This window comes from Hypanus sabinus, chromosome 9, assembly GCF_030144855.1.
Source record: "Hypanus sabinus isolate sHypSab1 chromosome 9, sHypSab1.hap1, whole genome shotgun sequence".
NCBI lineage: Eukaryota > Metazoa > Chordata > Chondrichthyes > Myliobatiformes > Dasyatidae > Hypanus > Hypanus sabinus.
Window position 1 is genome coordinate 15,510,337 of NC_082714.1, and position 25,707 is coordinate 15,536,043.

Genomic DNA, 25,707 nt, shown 5'->3' on the forward strand with positions numbered 1-25,707 from the left:
TAGAGGAGTGAGATACATAGATCGGTTAAGTGATGTCGCAGCAACAACCTCGCACTCAGCATCGGCAAGATGTGGGCTTGAGGGAGGGGAAATTGGGAAAACGTCCTCATTGAAGGGATTGGTGCATGTGTGAAGGGTGAGTCGCTTCAAGTTCCTGAGTGTCAACATCTCGGAGGATCTACTAATACATTGATGTAATGAAGAAAGCTTGCCAACAAATCTTTTGGGAGTTTGTAGGGATTTGGTATGTGATGCACCATCAATAACTCTCGGAGACGTGAGCCGAGATATAGGCTTTTATTGGCTGGAGGAAAGAACAAGCAACAAGTGACCACCACACTGCATCCTGGAGACTGAGAGCAGGGCTGTGTCTCCGATCGCCTTTATACCGGGCTCAGTGGGCGGAGCCACGGTCAGTGGGAGGAGCCACCGGAGCAGTCAGCGGGGGGGGGGGGGGGGGGCGTGTCCAGACAGGTAAATGTAGTTCACCACATTATGTCACCAAAGACTTGCAAATTTCAATATACTGTATGCACTGTAGAGACCACAGTCCGGTTTAGATGCTTAAGTGCATAGGATTGGAAAGAGCAACAGAGGGTTCTAAACTTAGTCAGCTCTATTACAGCCACAATCCTCCCACCATCAAGAACATCTTCAAGAGATGGTGCCTCAAGAAGATGGCACCCATCATTAAGGGCCCTCACCTTTGGAGTCTGCCCTCAGGGGCAGAAAGATTCAACCTTTTAGAAACAGCTTCACACACACACACACACACACACAATCCTGGAGAAACTCAGCAGGTCACGCAGTTCCTCCAGGTAGGTAGGGTGTGTGTGTGTGTGTGTGTGTGTGTGTGTGTGTGTGTGTGTGTGTGTGTGTGTGAGAGAAACAGGTACTTCCATTTTGCCATCTGATTTCTGAACAGCTTGTGAGCCCATGAATGATAACCTTATTATTTTTGGCACAATTTTTATTTTGTCATTTATGGTAATTTTATGTATTCAAACTATACTGCTGCACAATGTCATACAGGACAGTGATCATAAACCTGATTCTGATTCTGTCAGCATGACATTACAACAGGAAATCATGAAATGTATTAGTGTCTGAAACTTCTTGGAGTTCTTAGGGAGAGTATCAGAACTGAGAGATGAAAACCAGTAGATGTAATAAATTATCACACTTTCAAAAAAGTATTCACGATATGTCACAAAAAAGAAAATAGGATAAGATCTCTTTCAGTTTTAGGCATTGTTAGAGGATTGGCTAAATATCAGAAAGCAATGAGGAAGAGGGGGCTATTTTAAGGTCAGCAATTTATAACTAATAGGGTATTCAGGAATCAGTGCTGGGTCCACAAATGTTTATGGTATACATACTATATATTAAGGAAGTAAGTGTAAAGGGGGGTTTCTTCTTTTTTCTTTGTTACTGTGTATGTAATCAAAAGGGCTTTGTTTTGTTAACTAGCAGGAATGCTTCTTTGTTGCGAGAGAGTGCTGGAAGCTTGTTTGGGTTAAAATTTACTGATAACGAGAATTGTATTCCTTTGTAAACCAAATAGGGATTAATGTTCTTTCTTCTGAGTCTGTAAGCTTTTGATGATGGGCTTTTGGGGAGATCGGCGCGAGGGGGTCGAGAGAGAGGACGCAATGCTGTAAGCTGGGGGTCCGAGGCCCGGAGGTACTCCGAGGAGGGGGAATGAAGCTAGAAGTGCTTGGTTGACCACTTCGGAGGGTCCTGAGCTGCGAGTTGAGGAGTTCGGAGGGGATCGAATGGTGGCCAGAAGACTTCAGCAAATTGAGCTCCAACGGTTGTGCACGAAGTGGTTTGGACTTTGATAAGTTTGGCGCCTTTACTTTATTTTTTTCTTCATATATACTGTATCATTATTAATCACTTAGTTATAGTAACCTTTATAAATTGTACTCATTTAATCGCGTATGATGTACTGTCTGTTTTTGGGCGAGGCGGGGACATCACACAGCATCCACACCAGCTGATTATCCAGTTTGGCAGGGCCGAAGGCTTCTCCCCCTAGACGAGAACAAGCTGAGCGAGCCTGAGGCGACCCAGGGGGTTACATAAGTAAATGTGTGATAGCTAAATTTATAATTGATACAGCAGCAGTAGCAGTGAAGGCAAGTTGTGAAGAGGATATGGACAGTCTACAAAGAGATATTCACAGGTTAAGTGAGTGATCGAGAAGTTGACAGATGGAAGATAATTGATAATTGATTTATTTGTTCTGAGATATGGTGTTGCACCCTTCAAGCCCAATGAGCCGCAATGTCCAGCAACCCACCTATTTAACCCTAGCCTAATCACAGGATAATTTCCAATGTCCAATTAACCCACTAACCAGTATGAATTTGGAATGTGGGTGGAAACCAGAGCAGCTAGAGGAAATCCCATGTTGGTAAATGTGAAAAAGCTGCAGCAGTGTAGGATTGAGGATGAGGATGGTGTTCTGTTATGGAGAGAGGCTACCAGGTGAATAGGGGAAAAGATATAAGATGTACTCAAAAGCCTTTTTTTAAGAGCCACTCCCTCAACACTTTCTTTCTACATCAACGACTATATTGGTGCTGCTCATTGACTTCATCAGCATTGCCTTCAACTTCCACCCCGCCCTCAAATTGACCTGGTCCATTTCTGACACCTTCCTCCCCTTTCTCGATCTCTCAGTTTCTATCTCTAGAGACGTTTATCTACTGATATTGTTTATAAACTCATTGATTCCCGCAGCTACCTGGATTATACCTGGATAACTTTTCCCACCCTGTCACTTGTAAAAATGCCATCCCCTTCTCTCAGTTCCTCCATGTTTGCTGCATCTGCTCTCTGGATGAGGCTTTTTACTTTACATTATTGTCACCAAACAAATGATACTAGAGAGTACAAACTCACTTAACCTGTGAATATCTCTTTGTAGACTGTTCATATCCTCTTCATGACTTGCCTTCACTGCTCCTGCTGCTGTATCAATTACAAATTTAGCTATCACACACTTACTTACTTCCTTAATATATAGTATGTATACCATAAACATTTGTAGACCCAGCACTGATTCCTGAATATCCTATTGGTAAATTTTCATTCCAGGCTAATATGATGTCTTCCTTCTTCAAAGAAAGGGACTTTCCTTTTTCTATCATTAACGCTGGCCTCATCCTCACCTTTTCTATTTCATGCAAGTCTGTCCTCACCTCATCCTCCTGCCACCCCACCAGGGGTAAGGTTCCTCTTGCCCTCACCTACCACCCCACTAGCCTCCATGTCCAGCACATAAATCTCTGTAAATTCTGCCAACTCCAACAGGATCCCACCACCTCACAACTTTCCACAGGGATGACTCCCTATAAGACTCCCTTCTCCGTTTGTCCTTCCCCACTGATCTTCCTTCTGGTACTTTGCAAATAGAACAAATGCCACACCTGGCCCTTCATCTCCTCCCTCACTACCATTCAGGGCCTCAAAGAGTCCTTCCTGGTTAAGTGACACTTCACCTGTGACACTGTTGAGGTCACCTATTGTATCAGGCAGCATCGATGGAAAAGAGTGTCATTGATATTTTGGCCCAAAATGTCAACAATACTCTTTATCATAGATGCTGCCTGGCCTGCTGAGTTCCTCCAGCAAAGCATTTTGTGTCAGTCGTAAAGCAAGGAGTTTAGATGGGGTGGAGTTTGTTAGGTGTGTTCAGGAAGGTTTCTTGACACAATCTGTAGATAAGCCTACAAGAGGAGAGACTGTACTTGATTTTGTAGTGGGAAAAGAACCTGGTCAGGTGTCAGATCTTTCAGTTGGAGAGCATTTTGGAGATAGTGATCATACTTCTATCTCCTTTACAATAGCATTGGAGAGAGATAGGAACAGACAACTTAGAAAAGCATTTAAATGGAGTAAGGTGAAATATGAAGCTATCAGGTAGGAACTTGGAAGCTTAAATTGGGAACAGATGTTCTTAGGGAAAGGTAAGGAAGAAATGTGGCAAATGTTCAGGGGATATTTGTGTGGAGCTCTGCATAGGTACGTTCCAAAGAGACAGGGAAGTTATAGTAGGGTACAGGAACCGTGGTGTACAAAGGCTGTAGTAAATCTAGTCAAGAAGAAAAGAAAAGCTTATGAAAGGTTCAGAGAGCTAGGTAATATTAGAGATCTAGAAGGTTATAAGGCTACTAGGAAGGAGCTTAAGAAGGAAATTAGGAGAGTCAGAAGGGGCCATGAGAAGACCTTGTCAGGCAGGATTAAGGAAAACCCCAAGGCATTCCACAAGTATATGAAGAGCAAGAGGTTAAGACGTGAAAGAATAGGACCCATCAAGAGTGACAGTGGGAAAGTGTGTATGGAACTGGAGGAAATAGCAGAGGTACTTTATGAATACTTCAGTATTCACTATAGAAAAGGACCTTGGTGATTGTAGTGATGGCTTGCAGTGGACTGAAAAGCTTGAGCATGCACTGTAGATATTAAGAAAGAAGATGTGCTGGAGCTTTTGGAAAGCATCTAGTTGGATAAGTCACCAGGACCAGATGAGATGTACCCCAGGCTACTGTGGGAGGTGAGGGAGGAGATTGCTGAGCCTCTGGCGACAATCTTTGCATCATCAATGCAAAGGAGAGGTTCCGGAGGATTAGAGAGTTACGGATGTTGTTCCCTTATTCAAGAAATGGACTAGAGATAGCCCAGGAAATTATAGACCAGTGAGTCTCACTTCAGTGGTTGGTAAGTTGATGGAGAAGATCCTGACAGGCAGGATTTATGAACATTTAGAGAGGTATAATATGATTAGGAATAGTCAGCATGGCTTTGTCAAGGGCAGGTCGTGCCTTACGAGCCTGATTGAATTTTTTGGGAATGTGAGTAAACACATTGATGAAGGTAGAGCAGTAGATGCAGTATTTATGGATTTCAGCAAGGCATTTGATAAAGTACCCCATGCAAGGCTTATTGAGAAAGTAAGGAGGCATGGGATCCAAGGGCACATTGCTTTGTGGATCCAGAACTGGCTTGCCCACAGAAGGCAAAGAATGGTTGTAGATGGGTCATATTCTGCATGGAGGTTGGTGACCAGTGGAGTGCCTCAGGGATCTGCTCTGGGACCCTTTCTCTTTGTGACTTTTATAAATGACCTGGATGAGGAAGTTGAGGGATGGGTTAGTAAATTTGCTGATGAAACAAAGGATGGGGGTGTTGTGGATAGTGTGGAGGGCTGTCTTAGGTTACAGCAGGACATTGATAGGATGCAATACTGAGCTAAGAAGTGGCAGATGGAGTTCAACCCAGATAAGTGTGAAGTGGTTCATTTTGGTAAGTCAAATATGATGGCAGGATATAGTATTAATGGTAAGACTCTTGGCAGTGTGGAGGATCAGAGGGATCTTGCAGTCCGAGTCCATAGGACACTCAAAGTGGCTGTGCAGGTTGACTCTGTGGTTAAGAAAGCATATGGTGTATTGGTCTTCATCAATCGTGGAATTGAATTTAGGAACTGAGAGGTAATGTTACAGCTATATAGGACCCTGGTTAGACCCCACTTGGAGTACTGTGCTCAGTTTTGGTCGCCTCACTACAGGAAGGATGTGTAAACCATAGAAAGGGTGCAGAGGAGGATGTTTCACAAGGATGTTTCCTGAATTGGGGAGCATGCCTCATGAAAACTGGTTGAGTGAACTCGCCCTTTTCTCCTTGGAGTGAAGGAGGATGAAAGGTGACCTGACAGAGGTGTATAAGATGATGAGGGGTATTGATTGTGTGGATAGTCGTAGGCCTTTTCCCAGGGGTGAAATGGCTGCTTCAAGAGGGCACAGGTTTAAGGTGCTGGAGAGTTGGTACAGAGGAGATGCCAGGGGTAAGTTTTTTTATGCAGAGAGTGGTGAGTGTGTGGAATGGGCTGCCGGCAATGGTGGTGGAGGCGGATATGATAGGGTCTTTTAAGAGATTTTTGGATAGGTACATGGAGCTTAGAAAAATAGAGAGCTACAGGTTAACCTAGTAATTTCTAAGGTAGTGACATGTTTGGCACAACTTTATGGGCCGAAGGGCCTGTATTGGGCTGTGGGTGTTTCTTTTTCTTTTCTTACAATATTTTTATTCAGAAGAAAAAAAAACAAGATTTACAGAGTGCAACACACAGATACAGCTCAACATAACTTGTGTACGTTCATATATTGTGATAAAATTGATCAAAATGTTATAGCATAACACATAAAGGTATACCACTCTGTAATTAAAAATTTAAAGATGAGTCATACATCATAAAATAAATTTTTATATTAAAAAAAGTCAACCCCCTATCAACTACCAAAGAAAAAAGCTGATGGATGACAATGGATAATTAGAAAAAAAATATATTCACTTAAGAAGAGAAGATAAAAATATACATAAAAGTCTGTGCACTGTTAAACTTTATAAATTGGAAAAGTAATTTAGGAAAGGTCCCCAAATATCATAAAAAGATTGTCTCGAAGACTGAGCAGCGGACCTTTTCTAAATTTAAATAAGACATAATATCACGTAGCCATTGAAGATGTGTAGGAGGGGTAGACTCCTTCCATTTAAGCAAGGTTGCTCTTCTTGCTAAAAGAGAGGTAAAAACTAAAACCTGTAAGTTAGGAGTATTTAAAGTTATATCTTCATTTGCAATAATACCAAACAAAGCAGTAAGGGGATTTGGGTCAAATTGGACCCTAAAAAGTTGAGAGAAGGAGGGTGTTTCTATATTGTGTGAAATTACTTTTGTTGCCCCTTTCCTTCCTGATCTCTCTTTCACAACGTCCATCTTCAACTCTTCACTGTGATCTCCATGTGTCCTTCTTGGGATAAGTTAGCCACATACATCTATTGTAAGATCTCAGAGTCCAACAGCTATGTTTTCTACATTTTGTCTACCCCACTTCCTATAAATACTCCTTTCAGTTCTCCCAATTCTTCTTGTATTGCTTCTGCTCTAATAACATAACTTACTACAAGCTACCTTTCAGATGCTTATCTTCTTGTGTAACTGTGACTGCTCCATTACCATAGTTGACAGAACCATTGTCTATGTCCCATCCATTTTATGTAGCTTTGCACTCACTTCCTCTCAGAAAGAGTTCTCCTGGTCCTCACTTTCTACCCCATTGACCTCGATTTCAGAATTCACAATTTCCAATATCTTTAAAGAACTTCCATCATCTGACTTGTAAGCTCCTCGCCTACCCTTGTAATTTTCTGGAGACTTTTCTCATTGGTGATTGTTGCATTTCTATTTTTTTCTTCACTAACAACTCTCTTTCACATGTTGGTTTCCCATGCAATGGCAGGAGATGTATTCATGATTCTTCAGTCTCTTTCCTTCCTATGAAACAGGGAGCCAAACCTGTTTTCTTCCAGGTAAATCAGCTATTCACTTTTATTTCTTGCCATTAAGTGTAGTGCCTTACATTGTGGTTTCTTCTACTTTGGAGAAGCTAAACTAAGATTGGGTGATTGCTTTGTGAAATACCGATGTTCAATTTACAGGATGGTTCTCAGCTTCCAGTTGCTTGTTACTTTAATTCTGACAATCAGCACTGTAATAATACAACTTTAATATCCTTGACATTATCATTTCAGAGGATCTGTCCTGGGGGTCCTGCACATAAGTGCCATTATAAAATAGGAACAGTGGTGCCTCTACTTTCTTAGAGGATTCGGCATGTCATCTAAAACTGAACAACTCCAGCCACGCAGTGGAGAGTATACTGATTCGTTGCAGCGCGGCTTGGTATGGAAACATCAATGCTCTTGAATGGAAAAGCCTACAAAAACTAGTGATTCAGCCCAGTCCATCATGGGTAAAGCCCTCCCCACTGGTCAGCGCATATACAAGAAGCGCAGTCAAAAGAAAGTAGCATCCATCATCAAGAACCCCCACCATCCAGAGAATGCGTTGGATTCTCACTGCTCTTATCAGAAAGGAGGCGTAGGAGCCTCAGGACCAACATCGCCAGCTTCAGGAATAGTTATTGCTCTCAACTATCTGGCTCTTGTACCAAAGGAAATAATTTCACTCACCCCAACAATGATTTTTTTCCCACAACCTATGGACTCACTTTCAAGGAATCTTCATCTCATGATCTTGATATTTATTGCATATTTTTATTATCTTGTATTTTTCCATTTTTGTTTTTATAGTTTGTTGTCTTTTGCACATTGATTGTCCATCTTGTGTGCGCATTTTCATTGATTCTGTTGTGTTTCTTTGTATTTACTGTGAATGGCCACAAGAAAATGAGCCTGGAGGCTGTGTAGATTCTGGTTAATTAGGAAACATTGAGACTAGTACACGTTGCACCAATTAACTTAAGTTTCATGGAAATTGTTAAGAGGTATAGAAAGATAAACTACTGTTTAACTGAGTAACAAATTATGTATTTAAATGAAAATCAGAACAAGCTATACCAGTACTATAAAATTGTGTATTAGTTCCTAATAGTTATCGATGGAGGGATTAATCCAGTGTATGTTGCTATGTTCTTTTGATTCACTGTAAATAAACAAAATGGCATGAACACCCAGTGTTGATAGTGTATTGTCTTCATACAATCTTTTCCATGATTGCGTCCTCCAAATTTTCATTTTCATTGCAACATTCTTTTCTTTTTACAATATTTTTATATCGGAAGGAAAAAAAACAAGATTTACAGAGTGCAACACATAGATACATCTCAACATAACTTGTGTACATTCATATATTGTAATAAAATTGATCAAAATGCATCATTCAAGGTGATTGTGTATGCTTTCAAATTCTTCAGAGAGTCTAACTTGTTGAGATAGTGAAATTGTTTCATTTTCACTCATGCTGTTTCTGGCATCTCCAAGCCTGAATGCTTGAAACCACAGTGAGCAAAGCAGTTCTGAATTGCCTTACTACTTATTTCTCACCAACTAACAGTGCCAAAAGTCACTGCTTTTTGAACATAAACTCGTAAAACTGATGCTGTTTAAAAACTGGTCGCTCTGAGCATGGTGTGCGGTGTCTAATGGCTACCCAACTGCACTTAACTGATGCTAATTAGAAACTGTACAGCAACAATCTTCTACCCCAATTTAGCGCCGCAATCTCCCAAGTAAATGAAGGGAAATCCGGCTATTTCTCAATAAATTTCTATTCTTAGGAGTTGGCCCCAAAAAGCGGATGCTCCCATTAACTGGAATCCACTGTATATGGTTACATATATATGTACTTTGATAATAAATTTACTTTGAACATAAGTTCCCACCTTTCAGGTTTAGGCTCTCTTAAAAGCAACATTTTTGGCAGTTCTCTCTATTTGCATCAGACTTCATTATTTCTTATAGGTGTGTGTGTGTGTGTGTGTGTGTATATTTTCCGAGTTTCGTCCCGAATTGTTACTCAGTTTTTCTTTCCACCTTTTTTTTTAATCTGTGGACGCCGAGGGTTTCCAAGCACTTTTTGTGATTTTTTTTTTTGGTTTATAGAGTGTGACTGGTGAAAACCCTGTCGGCAGAGAAATGGATGAAGGCGAATAGGACAATAATTTGCAAGGCAATGAAGAATAAATAAGAGACAACAGGGAATATAACTGATGTCATTGTTCTACTGGTGACGGGCAAGATGGAAATATGTGAAGGGCAGGGATTTATTTTAATGTAGACTCTTCAGTAGCCAGACCTCGTGGGAAAAAAACAGTTTTTGGTTTTCAGTTACAACTGTGCCTCGCTGGACAGAAAATGCCGACATTGATAATTCGGGCGTCAGGCTGTAAAAGGGAGAAATACCTCCGTGAGCACTAGGACCCCGTTCAGTGGTAGTTCGGCTGTGTCGCAGTTTAATGACGCGGAAGGGAGTTGTTCTGCCGAGCCAGTGCTTCAAATTGGAGTCGGTAGGTTGTGCGGTGTAATTTATCGACTGTGATGCATTTAAAGAAAGCACTTACTGTTTGAACAATAACAACTCACTTGCATTAAATTTGAGTCGTTTTCTTTTCTTTTCTCTCTCTTTTGAACAGCCATGACAACAGCCGACCCAAAAGCAAAGAAGAGAAACAAGAGCTCATACTTGCGCCATGTGGCCAAGAAGCCCCGCGGGAGCCGAGAGCTGGAAGCGGGGATGCAGGGTCTGCTCATCACTTGTAACATGAACGAGAGAAAATGCACGGCAGAGGCGTACAGCTTGTTGAATGAGTATGCCGACCAACTATACGGCCCAGAGAAGGTGCAGTGCGGCTGTGAGTTGGGACATCATGAGCATGCAGGCAACTCTAAACCCAACTCCTTTATCTTTTGTTCTTCCATTTGCTGACAATGCCAGTAATTATTGCCAGTACCTGGTTATCCCGCGATCTGAGTCTAACCAGCTATACGGTACAGGGCACTGCCGAGGGCAAGTAGAGGTAACAGTTCTCTACTCCCATCATCAGAAAAGTGGTCAGTCAGATCATGGATCTGCACATATTTGTCCTCTGCCAGGTGGTGGGTGTTCACTCCTGTCATTCAACAAATCTAAAGCATTTTGGTCCAAGCAAATTTAATTGCCATTGGAAGTGCAACAGGTTATTGAGTTAGAAATTTAAATAGCTGGAATAATTATTGAGTTGTGTAGGTTTGAAACTAATTACAGTAGCAAGCAACTTTATATTCAAGGATTTGAGAGCACTAAGTAACTAGGGCGTGAGTAGGTCCTCATGCGTATTAACGCGGTCGCCTTTGTGACTTAGTTGGCAGGCATGAGTTGTACCAACGAGTCTGTTTCTGTGCTGTATAATTCCTTGAATACACAGTAAATGAGTGGGTACAGAGACTTGGAGGCAGAAGAATCTGGGAGCGCATGCCCCACTGATGTTTTTAAGTGTGGAAGATAATTAGAAAAGGCAATTAAAGTCATACAGGTGGGTTTTCTATATAGCTAAGGCATAACTCAAAATAGGAAGAAGTTTTTGTTAGAATTCACTTCATTATTTGCAAGGCTGATACATATTTCTAGTCATCAGAATCAGGCTTATCACTGAAAAAAGTCATGAAATTTGTGGCAGTAGGACAGTGCAATACATGACAATTACTAGAAAGTACAAAAAGGATATATAAAAACTAAATAGTACAAATGTTCATGGTTTCATGGATCATTCAGTAATCTGAAGGCAAAGGGGAAGAAGCTGTTCCTAAAATATTGAAGGCACATCTTTAAGCTCCTGCACCTCTTCCCAGATGGTAGTAATGAGAAGAAAGCATGCCCTGGCTGCTGTCTTCGTGAGGCATGGCCTTTTGAAGATGTCCTCAAAGGTGGAGAGGCTAGTGCTCATGGTGGAGCTGGCAGAGTCTGATCCTGTGTATTGAGGCCTTGATGTAAACTGTCAGTAAGCTCTCCCCAGTACTTCTGTAAAAATTTGTTAGAAATCATTTTGCAGGAAAAATGTAATCACTGATTAACTACAGGGGAAATTTACAAGGAGGTTTAGGTTATAAGGAAAATTGGATGGCTAGAGTTTTTATCCTTTCTGAGAGAAGTAAGATCAAATAGGAATTTGAGAGGGATTTTCTTATTAACATAGGAATATGTTATACATATATGGAATGAGCTGTCAGAGTACATGTTTGTGGTAGGTACAATAACAACTTTTAAAAGACAGACTGATACGTGGAAAGGCAGATAGATATGGGCAAAATATGGGAAAATAGGACTCAATTGGATTGGCATTTGGTTGGTCTAACTAGCAAAGTAAGCTGAGGGCGTTCTTAATTGAGGTATATAAAATAAAAAGTTTAGACAGAGGGTTTATTTCTCTAGGATTTAAAAAAAAGTGTAATTGGTAGAAGGATTTGGTGAGAGCTGAGAATGCTTTTTCCTTTTTGGAGCATGGTTTGGGTTTGGAGCTCGATGCCTGAAAGATGCAGAAGCCCTCATCCAATTTAAACAGTATGTGGATGTCTATCTAAAGAGTCATTGATAGCAGAGTCATGGATTTAGTTATGGAAAATGAAATGAGTATATTTTTAAAACTAGAACTTGCAGAAAGAGGCCAATGGTCTGCTTCTGTGTTGTAAATTTATTCTACTATTCTGGTGTACAAGACATACTGATCTAGGTGTTTTCGTGTTCACCATTGTCCGTCACTCTTTAATTGGGTTTATTAATTGACTGCATTTATATTTTCTCCCCAATGATGGGTTGCAGCTTTTGTAACAGTAGGTTTAGCACCTGAAAATGCAAGAATTATGCATATGAAGATTTTGTATGAGCAGTTGGTACATGTTTGGACTTGCACTGTTTGTACTTTATAAACCACAGCTTTTATGGGATGAGGAGGAAGAGGTAGAAGGTGTGTTGTCACTTGTCATAATTTTTTTTTAACTAAACTTTAGTTTAAAATTCAAGCTACTTACGGTTAAATATTGCCGTTTGACTTTGATTTTACAGACTTGCTGTTAGCAGTTAACAGTACTATTGGTGCTAGTTGATGATATGATCATTCAAGACACTTTGCTTTAATGTGGTTTAAAAAGTCCCATCATGCTTTCCCATTTCGATAACCAAGAATTTGAGGCTGCATGAATGGAAACGTTTAGTAATGAACCTAAAGATTTGTAATAATTCTGTGGGCTATTTGTACCAGTTTTTTTTAATTATCCCGCTAATATCTGAATGTGAAAAGTGGCATTCTGTAGTGTTGTTGCTGCCAGTACTATTAAGCAAATTGTCATAGGCAGAATCAAAAATGGTGATGAATCAGCATATAGGAGGGCGATTGAAAATCTGGCTGAGTGGTGTCATAACAATCTCTTAATGTTAGTGAAGCCAAGGAGTAGATTATTAACTTTAGGAGGAGCAAACTAGAGGTCCATGAGCCAGTCCTCATTGGAGAATCAGAGGTAGAAAGGGTCAACAACTTTAAATTCCTCAGCATTAGTATTCAGCAACCAAGTGCAATTAAGAAAAAAGCATGGCAGCTCCTCTACTAGCCTTAGGAGTTTGTGAAGATTCAGCATGACATTTAAAACTTTGGCAAATTTCTGTAGATCCTTAGTGGAGAGTATATTGGCTGGTATGGAAACACCAATGCACTTGAATGGAAAATCCTACAAAAAGCAGTGGCTATGGCCTAATTCATCGTGGGTAAAAGCCCTCCCTACCATTGAGTACATCTACATGAAATGCTGTCGTAGGAAAGCAGCATCAAGGACCATCACCACCTGGGGTATGCTGTCTTCATGCTGCTCACATCAGGTAGAAGGTACTGGAGCCCCAGGGCTCATACTGTCAGGGCCAGCAACAGTTACTACCCCTCATCCAACAGGCTGTTGAACCAAAGAAGATAACTTCACGTGCCTATCATTTGAAATGTTCCCACAACCTATGGACTTACTTTCAAGGACTCTTCATCTCATCATATTGTTCTCAATATTTATTGCTTATTTATTTGTTGTTATTATTTCTTTTTGTTTGTATTTGCAGTCTGTTTCTTGCACACTGGTTGAACGCCCAAATTTTACGGTCTTTACTTTTAACTTATTCTTAGAACAATGTTCTATGCTCTTGGGCAAAGTAGGAACTGAAGATTTAAAAAAAGTACTTTTCTGTAATTTTGAATGCATATAGGTTGCACTATATACTTTAAAACAAAGTAGTATATATAATCATATTCCAAGTGGTAATATTTATAACTCTATTCCAAGTTTGTTAAGAACATAAGAAATGGAGGCAGTGTAAGCAATTTGGTGCCAGCTCTAACATTTAAAAAAAAAGTCATGCTTGATCCTTTCCCTTGATTCCATTGATGTCTATCTGTCTTGAAGGGAAAGCAGAAATCACTGATTTTATTTTAAAGGGGACTTTTAAGTGTCCATTTGCTTCAACATGAGGATACCTTCACATTTCATTCAGTAAATCTTGCCTGCTTCTGGAATATTTAAATAATTGCTTAAAACATTTTTTAATACTCCCAGGGCAGCATATATAAGAGGATAGTTTGTAACTTCCATTGGAGAAGAAGATTAATGAAAATATCAAATGCTTATCATAGTTAAGAAGCAAGAATTGAGTAGCAGTTCTGGCCATGAAAAGCATAACATTCAATTTCCATGATGCAGTGTTTTTTTTCCCCATAATTGAAAACTGAACTTTAGTCAAGGAAATTTGTGGATAAGTGTATTTATCAAAACACAGTATCCCTGTTTCCATTTTGAAAATATCCAGAATTTACAGATTTACTTATGTTTACTTCTAGTTTGTAGAGGAATCTAACAGTGAGGATGAAGAAGATGATGATGCTGAAGCTGCCCTGAAGAAGGAAGTTAGACAGATCAACGCATCGACACAGAAACAGCTCCGCCGATTCCAGGCTTTGGACAGTGGTGCCAATAACGTTGTCTTCATCAGAACCCATGACATTGGTGATGTGATTTTTTTCAATTCTGGATTGAATTATATTCCATCTGTTGGAGAAATAATTTCTTACTCTTTTCTTCACAATGCCATTAAAGGGATTAATCTTAGTCTATGTGCTTCATAGTTTATAAATCATAAATATTTAAATCATCAATAGGTGTATAGTAATTAGTCAAAGGAATAAAAGGGAACAGGGGAAAGATTTAATTGCTGCCTGAAAAACTAGTAAAGGTAGGAATGGCATATTTAAGAAGTATTTAGAGGAGTACTTGATATGCCTGCAAAATCGGCAAATCATTAGAACAAGGACAGGGCTGTGTGTTGGGGCCATAGTAACAGGCCATAGTTTGACCATTTGGAATTGTTTTGCACTCTGAAGGTAGTAAATCTTTGGAACTCTACTCCAAAGTACAGTGGAAGATCAGTCATTGCATTTAATAATTGACTGGATTGTTAAACTTTGGGCTCCAAGAGAATTGAGGGAGAATCAAAATTAAGTTTCTCTGACATATGTTGCAAAATGAATCGTTTTGCAGTAGCAATGTAGTGCAATACCTAAAAAAAATTATGTTACAATAAGAAATCTATATTTAAAAAAAAAACATTTATTGCAGAAAGAGCAAAATAGTGAGGTGGTGTTCATGGACCATTCAGAAATCTGATGGCAGAGGGGAAGAAGCTGTTCCTGAAATACTGAGTGTGTGTCTTCAGTACCTCTTCCTTGATGGTCGTAAGGAGAAGGGAGCATTCTGGAGATAGATATGAACAGAAATGAAACTGAAAATTTTGAAAATCCTCATGATCAGACAGCATCTATGAAATGAAAAATGGAGTTAATATTTTGGGCTGATAACCTTTCATTTGTAAAGAATATTGACTTTTTTTTCCCCCATATTCACAGATGCTTCCAAACCTGGAGAATACTTTTAGCATTTTTGTTTGTTTTAAGTTTTTGGCATCTGCAGTATTTTGCTTTGGATGTGGTGATGGATGAGTGGCAGGGGTGGAGGGAGATGTTGTACATCTTCACCAAAGGTGGTGTAAGCGCTCTTTCCCTCCGCTAGCCTGTAGATCACCCTTGGGCAAGGTGTAGCACCTGCTTAGCACCCCCCCCCCCCCCCCCCACACGATCATGGTCATGTGGAGCCATGGGAACAGGTGGTGGATGGTTGTATGAGCAGCTGGTGCTTATCACGTCCTAGTTATGCGACCACTGACACCAGGCAGACAGTCTCTGAAGAGTGTTGATAATAGGTGGGGTCACGCATCTTGTAAAGGCACTGCCCAGAAGAAGGCATTGGCATGCCACTTCTGTTGGGGGGGGGGAGTGGGGAATATTCCCCGGAACAATCATGGTGTTGGATAGACCATGATTGTTTATATGATGTGACACGGCACATAACGAATGATGGATTTGTGCAGTGGGATCACTTGTGATAGTATTGAGTGGAGAGCTCAATGTGGGGACAATATCTTAGCTCCTGTTCTTTGCGCTTTTATTTCTTGACTGGGTTGCTCTTTTTGAGCTAGTATCGATACAGTGGGCCAAGTGGCCTCTTGCTGTGCTGTTTTTTTAGGATTGTGAAGTACCAATGAAAAAACATTTGTGTGTTACTTTGGTGTGGGCATTAGTGTTCTACTGTATGTTATGTGGCCTCTGAAAACTTCTGTTCTTAAGTGTGGTGATGTGTAGAAAGATGGATTTGGACAAGCCTTTCTTAGGGATTGATGCTGGAAAAAAAAATCAATGTACTGAATGACAAGTTCTGCTAAGAGCAACATCCTGGACTTTGCTCTAAAGAGCTTTGTATGGGAAATTATATCATCTGACATGTTTTGTATGGATGTGATGTTTTATATGGGAGTGGAAGCCACTATAATATCAGTTAATAAGGAGGCAAGAAAAGTAAGAACAACATCAGTCAGCGGAAAAATATTTTGTGGACAGAGTTAGTTGGAGATGGGAGACTGAAACTGAACAGATGAATTTATGGTTTCAAACTCAGTGCATGGGTTGGAATCAGTATGTACTGAGTACACAATGTAATAACATGAATTGAAGCCGGTTTCTGAAATTAGTTTTTTGTAATTTCATTGGGATCGTAGTTCAGAAGTGGAGTTCATGGTGCGTACATAAAGACACAGCTCATGTAGCTCTACATCGGTGGTACCCAACCTGGATTCCATAGACCCCTTTGTAATGGCAGGGATCCTTGGTTCAATGGTTCAATTTAGTATCAGAAAATGCATGCAATTCCTGAAATTCTTGCTCTTTCCAGATATCCATGAAACAGGAAAAAACCCAGAGTGAATGACAGAAAATGTCAGAATTCCAAAGCCTCTCCCATGCACAAACAGCAGCAAAAGCATCAGCCTCCATTGCCCCCCATTTGTCCCAACAAAAGCACCAATTTTTGCCCTCCCCTCCCCCCCCATCATGCAAGCAATAGCAAAAGCCCAAAGAGACCTTGATCTAGAGTCAATCAAAAACTACAGTCCTTCCCAACACTTTGGTATTTCAGACAGGCTTTCTCTCACTAGTAAGGGAGAGAGAGGTTGCTTCCACAACAAATGAGAGTGGGAGACCAGCAGCGTGCTGTTTTGTGTTACAATCTGCTGTGTGGCTCTCTTGAGTCTTCTGACTTGAGGACTGACAGGCTCTCACTTTCAGAGAGAGAGCACGAGGGGATCACTTGAGTGCTGGAGCCTTCTTCCAATGGCAGTGTGCACTGCCTGCTCTCTCGATGTTTCAGTCTCCTGTGATGCTTCAGTGAGCGACATTGGCGAAGAACTGGGTTGTCCAGATGGCTACACCCCGAAGGCACGTATCTGCCAAGCTGAACCTGGAGATATTGAAACACCAGAGCACATGGGAAGTTTGAGAACAAGAACTCACCACCCGTAGGGAACTGAAATTTGAGCTGCAACTGTAGATCACGGACTCTTGACAGGACCCCAACCACCTTGAAAAGAGACGGAGAAAAGAAGAATAAGCTGTTTTGCGGGCAAACTTGAAGAAGTTGCCTGGGTCTGCAAAAGGTTGGGAGCCCTTGATGTACATAATGTTAGAGCTGTAATATCAAAGGGACCTAAAGAAAAGTGCTGCTAATGGAAAAACTAAACCAGTCTTTGCATCTCTGAATAATACCACAGGAGTCTTCTTTGGTAAAGAAGAGAAAGTTCAGCTAATGCTTCAAACAAAAGTCTGCCCTCCATTGTATATACTGAGTGCATAATGCAATGACATATGCATTGAAGCCTGCTTCTGAATTTTTTTTTGGTAATTTCACTGGGATCACAGTTCAGAAGTGGAGATAATGCTTCAAACATAAGTCTGGAAATTGCATTTTGCCCAACTGTTGAATGTTACTTAAGGCATAGTTTCATCTTTTTATAGATAAAATTGCTGGTTGGGTACTGGTTCCACTGTTTTGAACTTTCTCTCACTTGGACTGTCCCTTTAAATGTGCCCTGTGAGCGAGAATCTTTATTCCTTTCCAGAGATGCTGCCTGACTTGCTGTGTTCCTTCAGCATTTTGTGTGTGTTACATTCTGAGTGTACATTCTGTTTGTATCTGTTGGGGTTCAGCATTCATAACTTTTTCTGTCTCCAAATGTTCTGATGGAAGTGTGTAAGGCAGAAGTATAAGGTGTACCCTTGACTAGCATGTAATTTACTTGAAATCAACACTCATGACAGACAGGAACTCTTGCCAATTTATGTAATGCGAATGCATGAGCTCAGTGATTTTTGTGAATCTAAATACATCCTCTTCTTTTCTCCCCCCTCCCTCAAAAACAGAACCAGACAAATTAGTTCATCACATTTTGAAGGATCTGCATACAACTAAGAAGAAGAAAACCCGAGCTATTTTGCGGATGTTGCCAGTGTCAGGGTCATGCAAGGCTTTCATGGAGGAGATCCCAAAGTACTTTGAGACTTTCTTGGAACCCTGGTTTAAAGTTCCCAAAAAAGCCACTTTCCAAATTGTTTATAAAGCTAGGAATAACAGTCACATGAACAGAGATGATGTCATCAAGGCCCTAGCAGGTAAATGTCATTTTTTTATATATCACATTGTTTCAAGGGCGAATCTTACATTGGAACCATGTTTGCAGACAAGTTATAGACTTCCTTATAATATTGGAAGGTCTGTGTAAAAGGCATTGTTTGAATATATTTAGTTTTATTTTTAAATAAATCTTAACCCATTTGCAATGTTCTAGATGCATTCCTTTTGCTTTTTTAACCTTGAACTGCACTGGTATTTTTATTGGTATATTCATGTATTCAAAGTTTGCTGCTCTAGTTTGTAGAGGCCTCCTCAATGCTAATGTATCCAGCATATTTTATTCCATGCCTTCAGTTTTGATAACAAAATTATTTTGCAGTCCTATGAATAATATTTTCCTTGCCCTTCCTCTTCAGTTATCTCACTATCAAGTTAATTAGATGCGATTTCCCCTTTAACAAGTTCACATTGGCTTTCTCTGATTAAACCATTAGTTCAGCTCCAAAATACTGTTTCCAGAAATTTCCCCAGCACTGAAGTTGAACCTAGAGATTTATGTTCGTCCTGCAGTGAACAAGATTTGTTATTTATCCAGTTTCTCCTGAATCAAGAAATGTTTGGAAGATTATGACCATGGCTTCTGTAATTTCCTCTCGTACTTCCCTTATTAATGTAGAATGCATCCCCCAGGGCAAGGTGATTTATTCATTTTAAATGCAGCTGGGCTTCCTAATACTTCTAGGCCATCCAGAATCTCAATTTCATCTTATTTTGCTGGAGGCGCCAGCAATGTCATCTTTAGTTAAAACTGATGTTAACTACTCATTCAAAACCTCAGCCTTGCCCTGTACCTCCATGAGCGAATTCTCCTTATAATCTCTGATAGGTTTCATCGCTCTTTTGAGAGTCTTTTTCTGCTACTTGTGCCTAGAGAATACTCTGGATCCCCTTGTATAAATTTTCTTGTGTGCTCTCTGGCTCTCTTTATTTCCATTTTTACTTTTGTGATCATTCTGCTTCTCACATGTATAAAAATGTGGCATTTTTCATACGTTTTTCCTGCTCAATGTACCCCTATCTTTCTGGACCTACAGGAAGCACAGATTTTAATTTTCCTACTTCTATCCTTCATGAGAATTTATCTACACTGTAACTGAAACATTTCCACTTGAAAAGCCTCCCATTGTGAAACTATAGTTTTCCCTGCCAAACATTTGATTCTAGTTCACCAAAGCCAGACTTGTTCTTGTCCTATTGAAATTGGCCCTTCTCCAATTCACAAGTTTACCTTGGAGTCTTCTATATCCTCTTCCATAGCTGTCTAAATCTTATGATGCTGTTTCCTAGATGTTGACCCACTGGCAATTGCTCTGGTTGGTCTGGCTCACTTCCCAGAACCAGGACTATTAGTGCCTTGTGCCGGAAAAGTTACAATGAAAAGAGTTCTGTTGAATATACTTCAGAAGCTTCTCCCTGCACTTACTGTCCTAGTTTTTATTTGGATAGTTAAAGTTTCCCATTACTTTGGTACATCCTCTACGTTTTCCCCAGAACCTTGTTTCTTAATATACTTGCTATCAGTTCTTGGCTTACAGATTAGTTGTAACAGTGTGATTGCACCTCTGTCTCTTAATTTTACACAAATAAGATGTACTGGAAATGTCAAGGACAGAACCTTTCCAGCATAGTAATATCTCAAAAGTTCTTTTTATTTATTCATGCTTCATTTCCTTTATTGTTGCTTGCAAGGACAATTTGTATTGCTTGTCCATAATGACCCTTGAACTGAATTGCTTGTTGGGCTATTCGGAAGGACATTTAAGAGTTGACTACATTGGTGTGTGTGGAAACCTATGGAAACAGATTTACTCCTAGAAGAATATTACTTGGCCAAATGTGATTCTTAAGACAGTCCCGTGGCTTTGTGGTCAGTGTTGCTTTTGACTTTTTTTAAAGAAGTTCCAAATTATTAAGTTTCACAGGTGCTATGGTGCAGTGGGAGCTCTGATTTCTGCATTGTTAGTCCAATAACCTAGCGCCTATTCTTTCTCATACTTTTTCTAAACTTTATGGGTTGCAAACTTAACATCTACATGCACATAAAATTAAGATGGCAGCAAATATATTGAGGAAAATGCAATCTAACTTTTAAGAGATTATATTTGGGGAGGTGTAGTGCATACCAATGTAATTATTTTAAATGTTTCAAAAATGTGATTGTAATTGTGGCGGAGTGCAAATTTTGAAAGCCTAATCATACCTCATTCAACAAAGTATCACTTTTCAGGGAAAAATGTTTTTTTATAAATTCCCCAACTTTTAAAATTTGCTGTGTGAATAATTTAGCGGTTAGCATGATGCCATTACAGCGCAGTGTGTTTCGGAGTTCAGCTCTGGTGCCATCAGTAAGGAGTGTGTACATTCCCTCCATGGTCATTGTGGGTTTCCTCAGAGTGCTCCAGTTTCCTCTTAACAGTCCAAACAGCTAGTGGTTAGCGTCATACTTTGCAGTATCAGTGCTCGGAAGATTGTGGTTCAATTCTTGCTGCTGTGAAGAATTTGTGTATTCGCCCCATGGGTTTCTTCCTGGTGCTCCAGTTTTCTCCCAAATTTCAAAAGACTTACTGGCTCGGGTTAGTGAGTTGTAGGCGTGCTATGCTGTCAGCAAAGCATGGCAACACCTGCAGACTGCCCCTAGCACATCCCTGGACTGCTTTGGTCATTGAAGCAAATGACACATTTCACTACTTTTTGATGCACATGTGACAAATAAAGCTAATCTTTATCTTTTTCTATTACCAAGCCAATTTTGAATAGCCTTGGATCAAATGTGCCGCTTAAAATCTTCTTATAACAGACACGAGGGCACTTGGTCCATTGAGCCTATACGAGTTTTTAGAATGTTCTAATTCCCCAGTAATTTCCCTGGAAATCCCCACAGTCACAGGGAGAATGTGTAAACTTCATATGGATAGTTTCAGAAGTCAGGATTGAACTTGGCTCTCTGGAACTGTGAGACAGCTGCTCTATATTGACACCCATGTGACATGGCTTGAGATTTCTATGCTAGATTAATGTGCTTTATAAATCACTGTTCTAAAAATTGAAATTTGTAGAGAGTTGTAGGTGTCGTTTTGTTTGGCAGGAGTACTGATTTTGCTTCTCATTTTTCAGGAATAGTGGTAAATTTGAATGCTGAAAACAAAGTGGATCTTAGTTTTCCTGAATACACCATCATTGTGGAGATAATCAAAGGCGTGTGCTGTGTCAGTGTAGTCCAGGACTATGTACTTTTCCGTAAGTACAACCTGCAAGAGGTAACAAAAAGTGACACAGAAGAGAAATCGAAAAGAAACACCTGTTCTCCCTCTGAGAATGATGGCTGTGTAAGTTCAAAAGAGCAGCTAGAAGAAAAGGAACTCACCAAGAAAGCTGAAGAAGATGGAAAGGAAATGGAGCCACCTTTTGTGGGTACAGGTGTGATTCAAGGGGAGGAAAGTGGAGAACAAGGAGCTGGAAAGGAAACCAGCATTTACAGCGAAAATAACCAGTTTGAATCGTAGTTTGCTGGATTTGTGACTGTTGTACAAATGTTTTTGTAATTTTTGGACAGCAAATCTTTTCTAAGTTACATGTTTGCACCTGTTAAGTGTTTTGCATCTGACTACTTCTTTGAAGTCTTCACACGTTATAAAGGAGCAAGGAGGAAAGTTTAACTTTGCAAAGATGATATGGTGGTTTATCTCGTCTTCAGACCTGCTACAAGTTGTTCCTGTTTTAAAAAAAAACAGATCTTCCTGCTTTCTTCAAAATAGATATTTGGATCATTTATTAAATGGAAATTGTTGAAGATAGGTTTCAATTAAAATGTTGATTTCATTGTTTTACCTGTTTATTTTAGTATGATAATTTGGAATGATCTGGACATCAGATACCCTCTGTTTTAATGTCATTGTCATTCTCAGCTCAGTCAGAGTACATACTCTACATTTATGGAGTATGGCTGCATGGTGTTTATGCTTCCATTGGGGAGATGGAAATTGTCTTTTGAGTGGTTGAATTTTTAGATATCTAGCAAATTAAACTCACAGCTGTGTTCCAATATCCTGTGCCTGTGAATGTCACTGTGTAACCAGTTTCTTTCAGGTGTAAGTTGTGACACTTTGGAGATTGAGGTTATCAAACCAGCAGTCCAGAAGTCTGGAATAATGATTTGGAATCAAAGTTCAGACCCAGCAGGCAGCAGATATTCAGTTAATTTTCAAACTTAAATTCTTGTCAGAAATTAATTATTGCAAAAGTTCAATGAGTTCACTGTTTGGAAGCATTTCCCTTCTGTGGTCTGAATCCTGTTATAACTGAGGGCCAAGAAGAATATGTTTAACTCTAAACTGCTTTGTGAAATAGTTGATTAAGCCACTCAGATTCAGTGACAATAACAAAATAAGAAGCAAGTTGGCCTAGTTAACAACAACAATACATGAATCGACAAAAAGGGGTGCATTTAACTTTAGTTGGAATGGGGGGAAAATGCTAAGATCTTAAGACATAGAAGCAAAATTAGGCCAGTTGGCCCATTGAATCTGCTCCACCATTCCTTCATGGCTGATTTATTTCTCCTCTCAACCTCATTCTCCTGTCTTTTCCCCGTAAACATTAATGTCCTTACTAATCAATATCCCCAATGTCTTGGCCTCCTCAGCTGTCTGTGGCAATGAATTCCACAGGTTCACCAGCCTTCGACTAAAGAACTTCCTCCTTCTAAGTGCTCTGTTCTAAGGGGATCCTTGTAATCTGATCTGTGCTCCCTGCTCCTAGACTCCCACGCTATAGGAACCATACTTTCCGCATTCACTTGGGTTTTAAATCTCAACAAGTGATGGCTTTAAGTCTCAATGTAAGAACTGCCATTTTTTTTCAATTAATAAACCTTTGATAATTTAAAATGTTAAAGATAACCAAGAATCTCTAACCATGTCAGTACATTAACCCTGATTCCATGTGCTTTAATTTTACATACCATGTGAACCATTTGAAAGTGATATTTTGGTCTGATAGCTGCAGTAGCTCTTTGAATGGTAAACTGGTGGACTGTCTTTCCACCACCAGCAGAAGACTAGAGAAAAATTGGAGGTGATGTGCTCCATGGTTTGCACCAGATGACTAATTGCACATGTGGTTTTTCTACTTGTCCAATAAGGTGTCCTGAGCTCATTGGATCTGCGCCTGGCATCACAGATCTCAAATCCAACAGCTGTAACTGTTGTTAACAGTGTTATTGTTGCTGTCATGCTGTTAACGCTGTTCATATCTGATTCGTCTATGTTTCTAGTTGTAGTATTTTTTAAACCACGGTTCAGAAATGTAGATTTTATTGGATGTTAAAAACCTGAAGGTTTTATTTAAGCGTTACATTTTGTTCAGTCATAGGATAGGGATTAAAAATCTGCTCACTATAAAATTCGAACCTAATCTAACTACAGCCAAACTGAACCTGAGGACTTCCACCATATTTTGATTGCTGTAACATGGCATGCGTAGACAGGTCCTGTTGTGGTCTGGGTAGGGTTGCGTCTCCACTGGTTTGGTAGCTTTGCTGCAGAATTGCCTTTAGAATTCCTGTCCATTTTTTGTCTCACTGAGCCAGGATAATCTCCCAGCCTCAATCCCTTTGTGTTCCCTCCTGACTAATGAGGGCATAGAGCACTCTGCTCTGGATATGTTTGTCCAGACATTAAATTAGGATCAGGAGTAGGCCACATGACATTCAAATTTCAAAGCAACTTTATATCCAAAGTGTATATGTTACCATATACTACCTTGAGATTCATTTTCTTGTAAGCATTTACAGTAAAAATCAAATACAATCTATGAAAAACTATGCATAAACAAAGATTGACAAACAGCCAATGTGCGAAAGACAAACTCGGCAAATAAAAAAAGTCATAAGAATGTGTTACAAAGTGTTTCAAAATGAGTCTGTGGAATCCAGTCTGAGATGTAGGTTAAGAACTCTTCCTGAAGTTGGTGGTGTGGGACCTAAGCCTTCCGTCCATCCTGCCCTGTAGTAGTAGTGAGAAGAGAGCATGGCCAAATTAACACAGGGAATGCTGGAGGAACTCAGCAGGTCAGGCCTTTTAATAATCATTGATTGTAACTTCAGCTTTGTGTTCCCATCTACCTCTGATAACCTCTCATCACTTTTCTTATGAATCTGCCTACCTCTGCACAAAGGCTGTTTGTATTGCTCTTTGAGGATAAATGTTGAAAGGATCAGTGACCGTCCGACAGGAAAAGATGTTATTTGTAATGGGCAACCACTTAATTTGAAGCATTGACCCTAATGCTAGATTTAGCCACAAAAGAAAGTATCCATTTACACCCAACTAGAGGATGTAAATGTAACTCGTCCAACCTTCCTTATAATATTCAGCTCCCATCAGTCGTCAGAACCACAGCAACATTGTAAAGCAAGGCCTTACTTATAAAAACATCTGTCTGCCCTGACTTCAAGGATACCTATTTATAAATATTGTACAATTTCTGATAACACATTTCCCCGCCCCAACCTTGTCTCCATTCTTTTCCTGCCCACCATCTGCCCATCACCAGTTGCAAGGTGATGGGTGAAGCCTGGTGGGCGGGAAAGGCATAGGGCTAGAGAAGAAGGAATCGGATTGGAGAGGAGAGTGGACCATAGGAGAAAGAGGAGGAGGGGACCCTGGGGATCTGATAGGCAGGTGAGACGAGGTAAAAGGCCAGAATGGGGAATAGAGGGGAGGGGAAGAGAATTTTTTTTATCTGAAGGAGAAATTAATATTTATGCCATTAGGTAGGAGGCTACCCAAATAAAACATGAAGTGTTGCTCCTCGACCCTGAGGGTGGCCTCATCTTGGCACAAGAAGAGGCCATTGACTGACATGTCAGAACGGGAATGGGAGCCAGAATCAAAATAGTTGGCCACCATGTGGTCTCTCATTTGCTGGATGGAGAGGAGGTGCTCAACGAAGCAGTCCCCCAATATATGACGGGTTAATTTTGTTTCTTTGAAAAAGGAGAGAATGTTCTTCCCCTGCCTGAGATCCCCTTGAAATAATTCTGTGTAAAGTTAAACTAGTAAATTTTGACAGGCTTTGAGTGAAGCATCACCTCTGTGCCTGGTTCAGTTTTTTTTTTAAAAAAAACCCATATTTCTATCATATCTTTCCTAGTTGTTACACTTCAAAGTGTTTAACAACTAAGGAGGTACTTTTCAAATGTAGTCGCTGTTCTAAAGTAGAAACTTGGCAGCAAATGTGTACACACATGCCCCACAAACT

The 25,707-nt window shown here is 40.1% G+C and overlaps 1 protein-coding gene across 5 annotated transcripts; it reads left to right on the top strand.

Annotated features, from left to right (window-relative positions):
* Nucleotides 1-18: 18 nt before the first annotated feature.
* On the top strand, nt 19-22,266 carry thumpd1 (THUMP domain containing 1). 5 transcript variants are annotated; one of them, XM_059979109.1, is made up of 5 exons: nt 19-136; nt 10,002-10,207; nt 14,214-14,379; nt 18,177-18,425; nt 21,562-22,266. In XM_059979109.1, exons 2-5 carry the CDS (start codon nt 10,004-10,006, stop codon nt 21,948-21,950), a joined length of 1,008 nt encoding a protein of 335 aa, XP_059835092.1. In that variant the 5' UTR covers nt 19-136; nt 10,002-10,003; the 3' UTR covers nt 21,951-22,266. The 5 variants fall into 5 exon arrangements, with proteins under 5 accessions (XP_059835092.1, XP_059835091.1, XP_059835094.1 ...); XM_059979108.1 differs by lacking the exon at nt 19-136 and adding an exon at nt 9,595-9,875; XM_059979111.1 differs by lacking the exon at nt 19-136 and having other exon boundaries at nt 10,083-10,220.
* The last annotated feature ends 3,441 nt before the right edge of the window (nt 22,267-25,707 follow it).